Here is an 18,337-nt window from a genome sequence, read left to right as displayed (position 1 = left end):
AGCCGGTGGCTAGTTGTGGCTGCGGGGGGGGGGGGGTATTAGCCCTTTGTTGTACTCTCTTTGTACTCTCTTCTTGTCCAGTCTTGAACACCGCTGCGCCGGTTGTTCAGACTGCGGGGGGGGGTGTTGGCTTTCTTGTTGTCTAGTCTTGAACACCGCTGTGCCGGTTGTTCAGACTGCGGGGGGGGGGGGGGGGTGTTGGTGTATATTGAGCCCATGTGTATAGAGGCCATCTAGAGGCCCATGTATAGGAATTATATATACCCACCCTTCTAAGGTTGGAGGAATGCATCCATTATTCCCTTCTACACTATTTACCCCCAGACATAATAGCTTTTTCAGTACCTTATGATTATTTCTTTATCTTTGTCCTGCATATATTTGGCAGATGTTTGTCTCTTTGTGTATTTCTGGGTTCCATGGAGAAGTGCTATTTTGATGCTATATAGACTATCAGAGTCAGCTTATCATAATTCAACCAACCATCATACCAGTACTGGGAATTCTTTTTAGTTTTATCAGTTGTTTAACAATACATGGTTGATGGAATGTAAATGAGAAATGCTTAATCTTATGCATCCGGTGGGGGCGTTGAAAATGCATTTTGATATAAGGCAGGGGGACTTGGAGTGAACTGTGAAGGGTTCAGAATTTGTTTGGCAACCCGTACAAATGTTTTGGATAATAGGTCTACAATGAACTGTGTTATTCAGATTTAATTGATCTGGATTTAAAATCAAAATCTAAAATTTGTTATTTGACTAGCAATGGTCAATCGATGCAATTAACGTTTAAAATAAAGTTCCACTCAAAAAGTTAGAGGTATAAACCATCTGAAATCTTTGTATTTATGGTCCAAGTTTGAAATCGGCTACAAGCCTATCATATGATGCTTTGTAGACAACTCTCTTTTGGAAGTCAATGTTTATTCCGGTCTGTACTATATGAAGAGAGGGGAGAGGCAGCAGGGGGATAGGGAGTGTCCACCAAACGATGGGAGCTGTATTCCAGCCTGACTTTCAGGCTAAATGAACTGAGGAACTCATGTTCCTTGGTTCCCATCTCCAGCGCCGTCCGATCTGGATGGATGGTGGGTATACAAATTAGGTCTGAACACTCCTGGACACTTTCCACAAACAACCCTGAAGAAACCCAACAATCTCATGTATCTACAGGTTTAGAAGACATTTTTTGACTAACCCCTTGGCTTGTTCTGCCTTCTCATTTCAGCTCCATCCCCAATCTGGAACACACAGACCGTGAAGACAAGAAGATTAAGCATGGCTGCTCCATCATGACTGATGCTTGGACGGATATGGAGAGAAGAAGTATTATAAACCTGTGCACAAATACTAGTGAGGGAACAACATTTCTCATGTCAAAGGAAATGTCAGATCAGTCACACACTAGTGAGGTTATATATGAGCTGGTTGACAAGGCAATTGAGGATGTAGGTGCTGAAAATATGGTGCAGATTGTGATAGATAATGCTTCTAACAACATGGGAGCAAAGGCATTGCTGCATATCAAGAGGCCAAACATATTTTGGACTTCTTGTGTAACTCATACCATCAATTTGATGCTGCAAGGTATTGGTAATGTTCCAAAATTCAAGAAGACAATTGATGTAGCAAAATCATTCACTATCTTTGTCTATGGCCACCACCGAACCTTGGCATGTTTGAGGTCCTTCACCTTGAAGAGAGAAATCATAAGGCCAGGGGTAACCAGATTTGCTACAGCCTATCTTACACTGCAAAGTATGATGGAAAAGAAGGATTGTCTAAGAAAGATGGTGGTTGATTCCAAGTGGTATGACTTACCTGATGTAAAGACCAAGAAGGGCAAGGATGCTACAGCCACGGTGTTGAACATTCGTTTTTGGAAAGATGTGTCCCTTTGTTTGAAGGTCTTTGAGCCCTTGGTGAAAGTTCTACGTTTGGTTGATGGGGATGTGAAGCCATCTATGGGTTATGTGTATGGAGAACTTCTTAAGGCAAAGAGGGAGATCAAGGAGCCATTTGGAAATGTGGAAAGGAACTAGAAAGAAGTGATGGCTATTGTTGACAAGAAGATGAAAAATAGGCTTGATTCTCCATTGCATGCTGCTGCATATATGCTGAATCCATACTATAGTTACAACAATCCAGCAATCTTCTCTGATTCAATTGTAGTGGAAAAAATTCATGCAATGTGTGGAGACCTTTTATTATGGTGAGGATGGTAAGGAATATAGGACTGTTAATGAGGACTTGGAAAAAATCCAAAAGAGACATGGATCCTTCTCAAAGAAGATGGCAAGGAGCTGTGAACGCTTTGAGTTCAATCTGGGTAAGCTTTTGCATCATTCTGTCCAGATTATTTTTCAGCAATCAATTCTGTCCAGATTTTTTTGCAATCAGTTTTGTACATGTTTGATACATTTTACTTCATTTTGTAGCATCTTGGTGGAGGCTTTATGGAGGAGGAGCACCAGATTTGCAAAGAATGGCTATTAGAATCCTCTCACTGACATCTAGCTCTTCCGGATGTGAAAGGAATTGTAGCACCTTTGAATAGGTCAGTTTCTAGTCTCTACTAATTGCTCTCTAGTCCCAATTTAATGTACATGTGCTGATGTTGGAATTTTGGTTTTTGGTTTCAGCATCATACAAAGAGAAGGAATAGGCTAACAATAGAGTGCCTCAACTCTCTAGTATTCATCCAATTCAATAATAAATTGATGTCCAAGAATGAGAAGATTACCAGAAAGAGTAACTATGAAGTGCTGCTAAGTAGTGATGCTTCTGAAGCTCAAGGATTTTATTTGAGGGAGGAGATGATCTTGCATTGGTTGTCTTTAGGGATGAGGAAGATGATGGAGAAATGCCGGGGACAGGGATATCATGCAGTGTCCTTTGAGAAGCAATGGGAACTAATGAACAGCTTGAACCTAGCAGAAGTGCAAGAGTGGCTAGAGAGGTGGATGAAGAAGAGTGGGAATCTGAATCTGAAGATCCTGGTTATGAGGAAGATGATGTGGCCTATGATGATGATCAGGATAAAGAATCAATTATAAATATATATTAATATCTAGTTATCTACTTATCTTTAATTTGTGTGTGGACCATAAGACCATTATTGTGTGCTGTACTACTATTTAATCTCTGGACCATTAAGGCACGTGATAAACTGCTAATGTTGTTTGTATATTTTATTGTGATCCTTTGCCTTGTGCTACTGCCATGTTGTTTGGAAGCTTGGCTGTGCATGTACAGTATTGAGCTGTTCCTCATAGATGAGTTCCTACTCTTTTCCCTATTATTTGATTGTTTGGTTTTAGATTATTAACTTGTCTCTCTTTGATGGTTAGCTGCTATTGGATGCAAGAAGCCAAGAAAGAAAGAAGCCAACAAGTGTGTAGCAACAGCAAGAGGTATGTTCAGTTCACTACTTAGTAGTGTTATTATTATTATTACTTAGTACTTACTACTAATAATCTTGCTCTCAGGCCTCAGCAGCAAAAAATAAAAAAACACACAAACGATTAATCACGTTTAAACTACGTTTAATGTTCCTAGGCGCTAGTCAGTAGGCTGGCAGGGCGCTAGTCAGTAGGCTAGCGCCTGCCTAGCGCCTAGCGTTTTCTTGAACATTGCTAAAAAAGTAAAGTCTGTTACCGGTCCCTGAACTTGTACCGTTGTGTCATCCCGGTCCCTAAACTTGCAAATCGGCCGTTTAGGTCCTCAAACTTATTCATCTGAGTTATCTCGGTCCTCAAACTTGTTTGGCTGTATCATCTCGGTCTCTAAACTTAGAAATCACCCGCTTAGGTCCTCAAACTTGTTCAGTTGTGTCATTTCGGTCCCTAAACTTGATTTTGAGTCTCATCTAGATCAAAATAATACCATCTAAAAACTCCATATCAAAAAATAATTCATAACTTTTGCATAAAAATTCGAATGAAGACAAACTTTATATCTAAATTGTAGCCATTGACATGATCTATAACTTTGTAGTAGAAAAGTTTTTGAATCAAAACTGTTTATAGTGTCAAAATACTGTTGTAAGTCTATTGATTTTGAAATTTAAAATTAAATTTTGGGACACGACTTCAAATAAATTTTTTTTCAACTACAAAGTTATAGACTGCGTCGAGGGCTATAATTTTGACACAATATTTATCTTCATTCGAATTCATATGAAAAAAATTATGAATTATTTTTAATATAGAGTTTTTAAATCACCCTGTTTTGACCCAGATGAGACTCAAAACCAAGTTTAGGGACCGAGATGACACAACTGAACAATTTTAAGGACTTAAACGGGTGATTTGTAAGTTTAGGAGCCGGAATGGCACAATCGAACAAGTTTGAGGACCTAAATGGTCGATTTGCAAGTTTGGGGACCGGGATGACACAACCAAACAAGTTTAGGGACCGGCGATGGACTTTACTCTTGCTAAAACTTGCAATTGGACTGGTGCCAGCCACCTGGACCATTTCAGCCTGTTGTAGTTGAGCTTGATGACCAAGGCCATCGGACTTTGGCCTCTTACTCTTGATTTCCTCTATTAGGGTACAAATACCCTTTTAACACAGGTCATAACACTCAATGTTTAGGTCCCCCAAGTTCACTAGCTCTTTTGCCTTGTTGCTTAAGGAGACATTCCTGAAAGATCTTGACATGCGCAAAGAGCTTGATGTTGCTGCAACCCTCACGCTACTAGATGGGACTTTATTGCCATTCTTCGACCACCTCGGCATCAAGTGTTCGTCTGGTATTTTTGTCACCATCAACTGCATCATTACCTTAAAAAGAGTAACAATTTCTTCAGGGCATACTACTAGCAAATAAATGTTCACTAAAACTCAATTGAGAAAGGAACTTACCCTGATAGAGTGACAACAGAGAACTCCCATATGTTCCCACAGCCCACACTCACATTGATAGTACCCACCATATTCTCGTATTTCCACAATTCCTCACAACTCGAAGCATCCACATGATCTGGCCTGTACTTTCATCTTGGTATGATCTCAATTACATCATAGGCAGCACCCAGCTTCATCTATTTAACAAACTTGTTGAGCATGGTCTTTGTGTAAAACTTAGCAGCATGTGCCTCAATTGGCCATCCAGTAGTACTTTCCTTTAAAGGCTGCAAAAGGATAGTAGGATTATAATTACTAGGTGGAAGATATTTGTACAAGTGTGATCACTGCAAAGAAATGGATACAATTAAATAATTCAATGCATAATTAAGCATTTAGTAACCAAAATATTACCAGCTTGTCCTCGTGTACTTTGGTGTCTTCCTTCTTATTCCAGTCACTCAACAGTCAACACAGCTTGTGGTACATGCATATTGTTGCACCTGGTGGCACAATGCCCTTCAACACATAGTTTGCACTTTCACTCCGCTGAGTGCTTGTTTGCTTAGCACAAAAGTTTCCTCTAAAGTAAGCCTTAGCCCACATCTGCCAAGTTGGAGAGAATTGCTATTATAGGATTCGAAACAAGCGGCTTCGCTAAAATAGGATTCCTAATGTTTGCTTCGCTAAAATAGGTCTCGAAACATTTGAACTTCGGAATATATGACATTATGCCCATTTTAATTCATTTGATAATCCTAAATACATGTATTTTTTCATGATACCTATATTGCCCCTCATCCTTTCATCTGCCGATCGATCTTGCCTTTGTCGATCGGTTCATCTTTAGTGCCGCCTCCCGACGTTTCTCGCGCTAGAAACTCCCGCCGCTTGTTAGTAAAGTTACTACAAATCCTGCTTGATTTTTTCACTGAAAGATCGACAAGATCCTGAAGCAACAATAGCCATGTGAATCTACTACCAGCTACTGGCTTTGTATCTGGCATGCATGAAGGCGCCGCCGCCGATGCCGCTGGAGGCCGGGCTCACCACGCCAAGGCACAGCTCGGCAGCCACGACCGCGTCCACGGCGCCGCCACCATCACGGAGCGCGTCGTGGACGGCCCTCGAGCACCGCCCATTGTCTGCGGCCATGGCACCGTGCGGCGATGTCACCACCTCCCTGCGCAAGCCGGTGAGGCTCCCAGGCAAGGGCCTTTTAAGGCTAAGGCAAATCAGTCATAAGGCCTCCAAATATGTATTTAGATTATCGAATGAATTAAAATGGGTATAATGTCATGTATTCCGAAGTGCAAATGTTTTTTTTTCTCGAATACGCAGGAGAGCTGTGTATCTTTGCATTAAGAAGAAAAGATCCAAATACAGAAACCACTCCCCCTCCCCTTGGATCAGAGAGGGGAGTAGGGTTACAGCACTTCTAGGACTATTACAAGTAAACTAAGATGCAGGACCTGACCAAATACAAACCACACCTAACACAGTTAAGATGCTCTCCCTAAGCCCAGGCAGCAAGGCCCTTAGCGCCACAAGCAATCCAGGAATATGATTCGTCTTTGAAGGCTTGTAAATCAACTTGACCACTTGGGGCCGATCTGTCAAACACGCAGGAGTTTCTATGCTTCCAAAGGCTCCAAGCTCCAAGAATAATCAGGGAGTTGAAGCCTTTTCTAATCTGTTTTGGCACCTTTCTCCAATATATTCTCCACCAATCTGCGAAGGATTTCGCACGTCGATTGGGCACCAAAGAGGACATGTTTAAAGATTGAAGAATGCTTGACCAGAATTGCCGGGCGAACACGCATGATGTGAGGATGTGTTGTGCTGTTTCGCCTTCCTGATCACAGAGAGGACAGAGGGCTGGATGTGGGAGTCCCCTTTTTTGGAGGCGATCAGCTGTTCAACAGCGATTGCGAACAGCCAGGCAAACGAAGATCTTGCATTTGTTGGGAGCCCATGATTTCCACAAGCGTTTCCATGGTTCAAACTGAATGGAACCAATGAAGAAAGCTCTATATGCAGATTTTGTGGAGAAAGTACCTGAGCTTTCAAACTTCCAGCGATGCTGATCTGCGGTATTGCTTAACTGAAAATTTGTTAGGGCATCCCACTGTTCCAAATACTCCATAAGACCACGCAAACTCAGCGCCCTCCTAATGTCAGATACCCAAGAGTGATCAACCAAAGCTTCAGCCACTGTTCTTGAATTTCTTTCCCATGCTGGAACAGCTTGAAAAACAGATGGTGCAAGCTCCTCTAATCTGGTTCCCAGCAGCCAATGATCAGTCCAAAAAAGAGTGTTTTGTCCATTGCCAACAGCAGTTACTACTGATATCGCAAACAGTGCAGTAGTATTAGGATGGACTGGTATTTCAAGGCCAGCCCAAGGAAGATTTGGGTTGGTCTTTTCAAACCAAAGCCAACGCATTTGGAGCGCCCACCCCATGACTTCAAGATTGTGAATGCCCAATCCACCTAGATCAAGTGGTCTCAAAACTTTCTCCCAAGCAACTAAACAGCAACCTCCATTTGCCTCCTTTCGTCCTTTCCAAAGAAAACCTCTTCTTATCTCGTCTATTGCACGGATAAACCACTTAGGGACTTTGAGAGCAATCAGCAAATAAATTGGGATGGCGGTGAGGACAAAGCAGACAAGTACCGCTCGACCAGCAAGGTTCATGAGAGTGGCCTTCCATCCAGGTAATTTATTTGCTGTTTTTTCAATCCAGGCCAAAAGATCACCTCTTCTCAAATTCTTGTCAGAGATGGGCAGACCGAGATAGGTGGTTGGAAAGGAAGAAGTTGTGCAATGTAAGGACTGACTAACCACTTCCACAATATCACCATCACACTGAATAGGTATGACAACTCTTTTGGAGGTTGGTCTGCAGTCCGGATGCTTCACCAAAAATATGTAACAAATCTTTTGTTAGTTGCAAATCTTTGACAAATCTTTGACAAATCTTTTGTCAGAGAAGTGCAAATGTTTCAAGACCTATTTTAGAGAAGCGAACGTTAGGAATCCTATTTTAGCGAAGCCTCTTGTTTCCAATCCTATAATAGCAATTTTCTCAGCCAGTTGCCATATATATTTTGCATGTACACATTATTCTTCAGACCATATTTGGCAACGAGAGCTGCCCATCCAGCCTTGAACTCTTCTGGTGTCAGCATGTGGTTATATACCTTGTTCAGATGGGCTAACTGTGCCACTAACATACGCCCTAGAGTCTGCCCCTAGACCAGCCTTCCAACATCTAGTTGATCAACCGAAGCCGTAGTGAAATTAAAGCTAGACTCATAGCGACTAAATAATAAAATTGGATGATTGGATCAGATCACAGAGCGGGTTTCAAACATAAGCCAACAAAAAACAATACTGGCTATCTTTACAAACACAGAATGTATCATCTAAATTATTGTAATATCTTAGTAAAATCCAACAGCTATAAAACAGCTAACACAATTTGTAATATGATTTTAACTGAATAGTGTCACAAAGATTATATAACAAACCTGATATTAATGAATAGAGTACCTGCATCATTCGGAAGGTTGTACAATTTAGGGAGGGGGTTTTCAGCCTGATCAGATGGTTCAAACAACAAGGCGCTTAGATATGCTCCAACTTTATCTTTTCATCAAATAAGATCCATTTAGTTCAGTTGCGAACTGACTAAATATTACAAATGCTATATACAAAAATTATGTCACAATAGGTGCCCAGTAATAAAAATCTGCCACCAAGGGATAGCATGCATAATGGACAAGTATGCACAGAACAAGATATTGCAATTCACATCAAGGGTCAATAGCTTAAACAATGGATAACAGCAAAGTACTCAAGTCTGGAACCTCAAAATTTGTCACAATTTCCTGAGCACATTAAACATTGTACATGGTTCAAGTTTTAGGTAAATTAGCTGAACCTAAAGTTATAATATCTGTGCTATTCAACTTTAATGAAGCAATATGCACTCATTTTAGTTAGTACATTTACCATTACTACATTTGTAATATCAATATGGCTACCGGTTATTACTATAGAAAGAGATTAATTACTGAAGAGCTTTTAGCAGAAAAGATGCTAGGAGAACGGATTGAACTCACCTCTTGACCCCTTTCTTCCTTGGTCCGCAGCTACTTGTCGGTGTCAAGGGCGTCGAGGGACAGGGTAGGAGGACTCTAGCTACGTAGTTCGTAGCTGCGATCCGTGGTTGGGAGTGAGGTTTTACCCCTCAACGCACGATTGCTTTAGGGTTTGGGATAATGATATTGCATGCCTTTCAATTGTTTGACTAGAAACACAGAGCGGCGTTGCCGCACCTTACACCGGATCGGACTAGTGTAGAATTTGGTGTTTGCCTCTAGACATGGAAGCTTACGGTGAGATAAAATATTAGTGCACAAGCATTGGAATAGCTAATGTGCATAAATAGGAAATCATAATTAACAATGTTTGTAATTTGTTTAAAAATTTGTATCAAAGTATTATTAAGCCCACGGATCTTGTTCATAAACATGTGCATTTAAATCGTATTGCATTATTTGGTATGACAATGCTAAAAATTTCAAGTGGACTGATTTGGATTTATGTTAGGCATATAAGATTGTGGCCTGTGCATGAGTGGAAAATCTGGTAAAGGATTGTATGTGTTTTCAAACAAAGAGAATGACAACTGATTTACCTCAGTGTAACTTATATGTAGTTGAATAATTTCAATGGTCTACCAAAAAACACGTCTATAGCTTATATGAAATACAAGCAGGGTATGAGCTGCACTTCATTACTTTAAATGCCATTAATTTAGTAGAAAACAAAGATAAGAACCTAAAGTGTTGAGTTCTAGTTTGGATCTATCCAAGTACGTAGTGGTCATCATAAACACAACTGCTTAAAAGGCCTGTGATCCTACAGCACAATAGAGGGTATGCCACAATCTAAATTTATTTTAACTGAAGAAATAGTAATAACACAAATCAATGAAAGAAAATGTGAGATAACCATGTATATCTTACAGCCCTAACATAAATAGCTCAAGTAATATAATTAGAGGGATTAGAAAAAACAAGGTATACTGAAACAGATAGGAACAAAGTGGGAAAAAAAGAAATAAAGAGAAGAAATGACCACAGGCTGATTACGGAAGAGCTTCAGCCATCAACATTATGGTGTCACCTTGCACAGGAAGTACAGAACAGAAGCGTGATTGCCACCATTATCTTAAATTGAACTTAATCATTATCACTAATGGGAGATGGTGTGCACACGCGAACAGCCGTAAGCTTCAGTTGTGCTGCTTATTTCGGTCAAGAAACTTATGATTATATCATGAGAAGTATGCATCAGGTTATAATATGTCACAAACACATACGGGTTGGCTTAATCACAGAGTACAAAAAAATATTGCCCTGTATGTGGTTTGCTATGAACTTTAGTGTTGTTTGACTATGTACAAGTATCATCTGCTTGAAAATTTAAAAAATTAAATTTATGTCTAAGAACTGCTACCTCTATTTATTCCTTTGTAACTTCTTATTTCTCTGCAGATACATCATCAAGCTTCTTTTCCGCAATAGTAAAAGGAATCGCCCAAGGAGGCAAGTTCATTGCCTAAATTTCTGTATTCAGATGGTGAACAGTTGATACCACATCTGTCGCTGATTTCATAGCATAGGCTAAAAGTAGTTAGATAAATTTCAATGGCTTATTGAAAAACGCATCTATAGCTTACTGAAAATACATGTAGGTATGAGCTGCACTGAGTTATTTCAGATGCCATTAACTTTGTAGAAAGTAAAGATAAGTACCTAAAGTGTTGACTTCCAGATTGGATCTGTCCTAGTATGAAGCACTCATTATAAACATTGACAACTTAGGAGGAGTATCTTATGTGATCGTGCAATAAAATAGAAGGCAATGAGGCCACAACCTGAAATTATTTTAACTAAAGAAATAGTAATAATCCAAATTAATGAGAAGAATGTGGGAAGACCATGTGTGGATTACAGAATTAACACACATAGCTTATTGAATAAAAAAGAAATATAAAAAAGAAATGACCGTGTACTGTATAGAGAAGAATTTCAGCCACTGACATGATGGTGTCGCCTTACACAAAATGGTACTGCAGCTTGATTGCCCAAATTATCTGAAATTGACATTAATCATATGTCGTCAATCATATACTATCAATGGGAGATGGCACTTCTGCAGAGATGAACTGTCTTAAGCTTCAGCAGGTGGTGTTTATCTTGGCCAAAAAAAAAATAGTTGTATCGTGAGAAGTATGGTAACTGCACAGCTCCGTGCGTTTCCCCCCTAAATATAGTTATAATTAGGGGTTTAGGCTCCGCGCTTGAAACACGTGTGGACAATTTTTGTGTCTCGGTTAAATTCAGCTCAACTTCTGGAACAGCTTCGTGGCTCAGTTGCGTTTATGGTCCACAAGGTGATGATAATAAAATACTTTTTCTGCAAGAACTGAGAAGAATTAGGGCCAGCTGTCAAGGCCCTTGGTTAGTTTTGGGGGACTTTAATCTCATTGTGAATGCGGAGGACAAGAATAATGGCAATCTAAATAGGGCCATGATGGGCAGGTTTCGTTGCTGGATTAATGATCTTGAGCTGATTGATGTGATACTCCATGGCCGAAAATTTACGTGGTCAAACCAGTAGGACTCTCCAACGTTGGTCAGATTGGATAGAGTTCTTTGTTCGTCTGATTGGAAGCAGCTCTTCCCGAATAGTCTGCTGCAAAGTGCGGCTACTGAGGGATCAGACCACTGCCCACTCTTGCTCAGCCTTGATGCAGTAAAACCTGGAAGGGCGAGATTCCATTTTGAGGCCTTTTGGACTAAGTTGGAGGGGTTCCATGAGGCAGTGGAAGTGGCTTGGTCTTCTGTTCCAGCTGCTGCTTGTCCCTTTGTCACCCTAGCTAATAAGTTTAAATCTACGGTTAAAGGGCTTCAGAGTTGGAGCCACAAAAAGGTTGGTCATGTTAACTCCCAACTGGGTCTTGCCAGAGAAGTTTTACACTAGCTTGAAATTGCACAAGATGCAAGACTACTCTCGAGACAGGAGAAGTGGCTGAGAGACCAGCTCAAAGAACATTCTTTGGCCCTATCTTCACTACAGCCTACGATCGCAAGAAGTCGATCCCGTATCACTTGGCTCTCAGAAGGAGATGCCAACACTGCTCTGTTCCACTTCCATGCCAAGCACCGCAAGAGAAAAAAAAAATTTGCAAGCTTGTCTCGGATGATGGACATTTGCTTACTAGCCATGAGGAAAAGGAGAACAGCATCCACCATTTCTACAGCCATCTTCTTGGAGAATCCTTGGACTGCGAAGTTACCGTTAATTTGGAGGAACTGAACATCCCATAGTTTGATATGTCAGATCTGGAGACTCCTTTCACCGAAGAGGAAATTTGGAAAACCATTTGTTCCCTGCCATCCAACAAAGCCCTAGGGCCAGATAATTTTACCGGGAATTTCTATAAAGCATGCTGGCCTTTAATAAAAGATGATATAATGGCAGCAGTCTCGGCTGTATGGAGCAGGAAATTTGGGAATTTCAACTTGTTGAATTCTGCTTACATAACACTTATCCCAAAGAAAGAGGATGCCTCACATGTTAGAGACTTTAGACCCATCAGCCTTGTTCACTCCTTTGCTAAACTTATTACAAAAATCCTTTCTAATCGTCTGGCTGGTAGACTTGATCAGCTGGTTTCCCCCAACCAGAGTGCTTTCATCAAAGGTCGTTTTATACAAGATAACTTCATGTTAGTGCAGCAAACAGCTCGACACCTGCACCAACAAAAGCAAGCTCGGTTATTGCTGAAACTTGATATAACAAAAGCTTTTGACTCGGTCTCATGGCCTTTCTTGTTGGAAGTTCTGAGAAATCTTGGTTTTGGGCAGATTTGGTGTGATATTATCAGTTGTCTTCTCTCTTCTTCTTCCACTCAAGTGCTTCTCAATGGATCTCCCGGGGAAAGAATCTCCTATCAGCAAGGATTGAGGCAGGGGGACCCATTGTCCCCAATACTGTTTAGTTTGGTAATGGTTGTGCTGTGCTATATGGTACAAAAGGCTGCTGATGAGAACCTGCTACAACCTCTTGCTAGGAGGGCCCTGCAACATCGGATTTCTCTCTATGCAGATGATGTGGTAATTTTTCTAAGACCTTCTGCTACCGATATGGATATCACCTTAGACATTTACACCTTTTTGGGAATGATTCTGGATTAGTGACAAACATTCAGAAGAGCAGTGTGTTGCACATCCTGTGCAATGAGGAAACCAGGGAAATTATTCAGGTGCACCTCCCTTGCCAGATGTTGGATTTCCCTTGCACCTATCTCGATTTGCCACTTTCCCTACAGAAATTAACAAGGGCCCAAATTCAACCACTTATCGATAAGATTGCTGATCAGCTTCCTAGATGGAAGCTGACCTATTAACAAAGGCAGGCCAGAAAATCCTAGTTCAGTTTGTGCTTACCTCCAAGCTCATCTACTTGGCGATGTGTTATCGCCAGAATTTGACCAGGATTGGTAGGCCAAATGTCAGAAGAAGCCCACGGTAAAGGAGTCCACTTAGCCAGGCTTATATCATAAGTTTGGCCAAATAAAATGATAATTGGGCACTCAAGGGTCAAGCTGAGATGGGGTCACGGGCCTAATCCATGTTGAAGCCAAGTCTATTCACGAAGCTGGATTGTAGGAAGAGGCTACACTCGTTGACACCTCCGACGCGCTACATGCGGCCATCAGCCGATCCCAGCCGACGTCTGCGTGGGAGGTCTGCCTCGCCCAACCCCGCAGCAGGGGTTCCCGATGCTGCTGGAATCACGTCAAGATACGTTCGGAGTCGACGGGGATTGCCGAAACAATAAGATCTGCCACGATTGTTTCGGCTGATATCTGGAAGCTTCATGAAGATCTGGATTGACGGAAGGCAGGAGTCTAGATTTAGTTAGTTATTTAGATATTATATTTTGTTTCCTTTTGTTAGTTAGAGTTTGCCTTACGGGTCAAGTCATCTAAACTATAAATATGCACCTATTCATTTAATGAAGAGAGAGAACGTCATCACGTCTCGCAACAACAATTCTCGGCGCACCGCCACCCTAATCCTAGGGTTTCATCAAAGTAAGCGCCATGCTGCCCTGATCACTCGCCATCAAAAATGCTTCAGTACGAGTAATACCAAGGTAAAAGCAAGAACAATGCTGCCTTGATCACATCTTGTGATCAGGGCAGCATTGTTCTTGCTTTTACCTTGGTATTACTCGTACTGAAGCATTTTTGATGGCGAGTAATGCCAGTTATCCCGATGTTTATAGCATGACCTTTAGTAGATCTATCATGCTCTTGTTGTTTATCATCTACGAATATCATGTTGTCTCTGCGTGATCATGAATTAATCTTACGCTATTTCTCATTGCATAGGAATTAGTCGCGTAGAGATAACACCCTACTTCTTTTTTATCTAGTAGATCTAATCTGTTATGGTTTGTTCTTATACTTAAGAATCAGGTTAATATCTGCTAGGTTAGGCCTTGCAAACGGGTTGGATGATCCGGCGACATATTAGATGCTTTGCTCTGATCTTAATAGGGATTGATCCGGGAATCGGCTTTCGCTTATTCTTAGGCCTCTTTTCTGGTTAAAGTTTGGTTATCTATTACGCTCGTTAGGCCTAAGTACGTGTAGGATGTTTCGATCTAGCAGTGAAGCTTTTACTGTTGTGGATTGGATTAACTAGATCTAATTGAAGCAGTTTTTGCAGTTATTTGCTTTATCTATTAACATCTAGATATGCAGATCTGATCTGACACCGGGACTCGATCGACTCTTTAAAGCCGATGCAAGAGTCGTCCAAGGGAGCCGACCACGGCTCGGACTAATGTTTACATGTGTTTGTGCATGGAGGCAAACCATCGAAAGCACGTTTGCACCTTCCTGATCGGGTATAGGTCAGGTGGCACGCCCTGCATCTCTAGAAGCGTCGGCATGTGCCAGGATCTGGGCCGTTGACCGAGGGACCGGTGCCAGCCAGTGCCCCGGCAGCCTCCCGGCTCTTCGTGTTGCCTGTCGCTACTCGCCGCTGGGTTTTGACCGACAACACATTCTGGCACGCCCGGTGGGACCTTCATCAGCAACAACGTCCACCGCCGGGATGACTGGACCTCAGAACCAAGCGCTGGTTCTGCCGGTCACCAGCCCTGTCACGTATGAAGAGCTGACCCCCAAACACCAGCAGAAGTGTGTGAGGTCAAAGTTCAGTTCAAAGCCGATCTCATCGGCTCTTTCGAGAGGACCCGCAGCCACGGCATCAGGTGGAAGGGGTTCTCACCCGAAGGCGCTCTCGACAACGTCGACCTGTCCGTACCATCAGAGGAGCGCACCAGGGCCCTGCGCCAGGAGATGAACTACATGGTGGCTCACTCGCTTTATCGGCACTCAGAAAGCCTAGTGAACGAGCTCGAGCGCGTGGCACATCCCATCGGGACCAATCCTGGGGAGTCACAGGGGAGAAGCCCCACTTCAGTCTAGGCCGCCATTGCCATACTCGCTCACAACTCTAGGGCCGCAGAGTTCGCCGATCTACGTCGTCTACAAGATCGGCGGAGATCCCGGGGAGGGCCAGTTCCTGAGCGAGCCGCCTAAGGAGATCCCACACGGCTACACGTGCGTGTACATACCTGACAACATCAACCCAACACGCGCGGGACAGTTGGCGAGTACAGGAGCTTCAGGGACAGATGCGGAGAAACAAGCATGGCTAGCAAAGTACGCTACCAGGCCGAGTGCTGAACCCTCGGCCCCAGGAGTTCTTAGTGTGGAACAGATCAGCGCAATACTAAGGGACCAGTTCGAAATTTTTCCCAAGAGAAAGACGATCGGCTATTCCAAGACGTAGCCAAGCGACTACGACTTGATCCCGTTGCCACCCAAGTATCGGCTCTCGGAGTTCGCTAAGTTCAGCGGGTCAGAAGGGGCAAACTCCATCGAGCATGTGATCCGATACCTAACGCAGCTCGGGATGATTTCAATATCGGATCCTCTAAGGGTCCGGTTCTTCTACCAGTCTCTCACGGGCTCAGCCTTTGGATGGTACACGTCATTGGCCCCAGATTCGATCCGTACTTGGAGGCAGCTGGAAGATCAGTTCCACACGTAGTATCACTCAGAGGCTGCTGAAGCTGGGATTGCCGACCTCGCCCAAGTCAAGCAGAAATGAGGGGAAAGTGTGTCGGAGTATGTGCAGTGCTTCAGAGAAGTTAAGAATCGATGCTACTCAATGCGCATCACAGAAAAGGAGGTAGTCGATTTGGCAGTTCTGGGGCTCGCTAAGCCGATCAAGGATCTAGCTTTTCAGTTGGAATTCACATCTCTGGCGCACATGGTGCAGAAAGCTCACAACGTATGAACACTATCACCCTGAGCTGTACCAAGAAAAATTCAAGCGCCATGTGAATATGGCCCAAGCAGATGATTCTGATGATTCTAGCGGGGAACAAGAAGTGGCTGTGGCAGAGTGGACCCGGGGGGCAAACCCCGCCCCGTGCAAGTGGGTCAAACAGAAGGGGCTTGTGAAGGGCTTTGACTTTGACGTGGCCAAGACAGAGCAGATATTCGATGTACTTCTCAAAGAAAAGCAGTTGAAGCTCTCAGTGAATCACAAGCTACCAACGACGCAAGAGCTGCGGGGGAGGACGTACTGCAAGTGGCACCACTCGTTCACCCATGCCACGAATGACTGCAAGGAGCTGCGTCGGTAGATCCAATCGGCTATTGAGCAAGGCCGATTAATTCTGGCCCAACACACGATAAAGGTTGTCAGTCAACCGTTCCCACAGGCTAACGGGGTGGGGCTGTCAGATCTTAGACCTGAGGGCCAGAATTTTGCGTTCCAGATTAACATGGTGGGACCCGTATGCCGCCGTGACGAGCAGAGGAAAGAGGCCGATTCTGGCAAATGGCCCCTGGATGAAGATGAGTCGGAGCAGCAACATATTACTAAAGAACAAGTGCGTCACATCCGCAATCAACTCCCAGCTTCCAATCGGTTTCTTGAAAAATAGGAGTATCAGTACAAGCTGCATCGCCGGTATGAATCAGAAGAGCAGGAGTACGAGCACCACACGAGGAGAATGCTGGGGAGGCCCCGGGCTATTCGCGACCACTGGCATTGCCCGTTCTTCAGGTACTATTGGAATTCCGTCATGAGCCGATTGCCTACTATCGATGATTGCCTGGAGTACAGGCCTCGGTGACGCCAGTCAGGCGAGACGTCGGTGCTTCGGTGCTTGGGGCCCAAAGCGCGTCACGACAACCATGTTGAGCGGCCATCTAGGGATGATCTTGAGCTCGAAGGGGAGGATAAGTATCATCGTCCATGATGGTGTCCTGACGGACTCAGTCGCTCGCAGAAGCACAGAGTGCAGCGCTTACGCAATCTCGAAGAGGCGGATGCAAGGTACCTCGACGTATTGAGGAAGGCGCGCCCGGATCTCGCGGGGCAAGTCAGGTGCCCGCAAAGAGTGGCAAGGCACCCTCCAACGAGGGAGTGGCATCCCAAGCATTTAAAAGCCGATGAGAAACCGTCGGCTGATGTGAATATGGTATTTGTGCTCCCGTCGGAATTTCGAGCGCCTCATCCGGAGGAGCTGGCTGTCGTGCTGCTGGATCTTGGCCCACAGCCGATCATCTTTGAGAAGCCTAAGGAGAAAAGGTACAAGCACCTGAAGGGGTTGTATCTCAAGGGTCTCATCAATGGCAAGCCTATGAACAGGATGTTGGTCGACACCGGTGCCACAGTCAATTTGATGTCGTATTCAGTGCTGCGCCGATTGGGTCGTTCTGCTGCTGACCTTATCAAGACCAACGTAATGCTCAATGATTTCAACGGGCAGCCGTCAAAGGCAAAGGGTGTCCTCAATGTGGAGTTGACAGTTGGCTGCAAGACCATCCCAACCTCGTTCTTCATCGTCAACAGTAAGAGTACATACACAATGCACTAGTGTTTGGTTCAATGGGATGGCGACAAAGTGGAGGTGGTCCATGCAGATGACTCCAGCAAGGTTTCGCTCGCAGACATGAACGCCTGGGATGCGGAAGGACAAGAGCCGGTCTCAGGGATTGCGCTGGAAGACTGTGATCGGATCGAAGTGACAAAAAATTGATTGAGGCTGGTCTTATCCACTGGCCTCACAGAATAAACACATTCTGGCACACCCAATGGAGAGCCGATCTCCTCCAATACATGAAGGATCCGGCTCGGGGGGCATAAGCGGAGATTTGGTGATGAAATATGGAGACCCATACAAAATTTTTCGTCCGGTTGAAGAACTACTGCCGGTGCTCCTACAGCTTCTTCGCCATCGGCTACTTCCGCTCCCTCGCCCGACTCTGCAGTTCCGGCCATCGACATCGGCTACTTCTGCCCCC

The 18,337-nt window shown here is 43.7% G+C and overlaps 1 protein-coding gene across 1 annotated transcript; it reads left to right on the top strand.

Moving 5' to 3' along the window:
* The first annotated feature begins 1,315 nt into the window (after nt 1–1,315).
* Nucleotides 1,316–2,044, top strand: LOC120700907. The gene has a single exon (XM_039985105.1). The coding sequence runs from the start codon at nt 1,316–1,318 to the stop codon at nt 2,042–2,044; it is 729 nt and encodes a 242-aa protein (XP_039841039.1).
* Nucleotides 2,045–18,337: the final 16,293 nt, after the last annotated feature.

Source organism: Panicum virgatum, chromosome 3K (genome assembly GCF_016808335.1).
Source record: "Panicum virgatum strain AP13 chromosome 3K, P.virgatum_v5, whole genome shotgun sequence".
In the NCBI taxonomy this organism is placed as follows: Eukaryota; Viridiplantae; Streptophyta; class Magnoliopsida; order Poales; family Poaceae; genus Panicum; species Panicum virgatum.
This window is presented reverse-complemented; position numbering and strand designations above follow the sequence as displayed.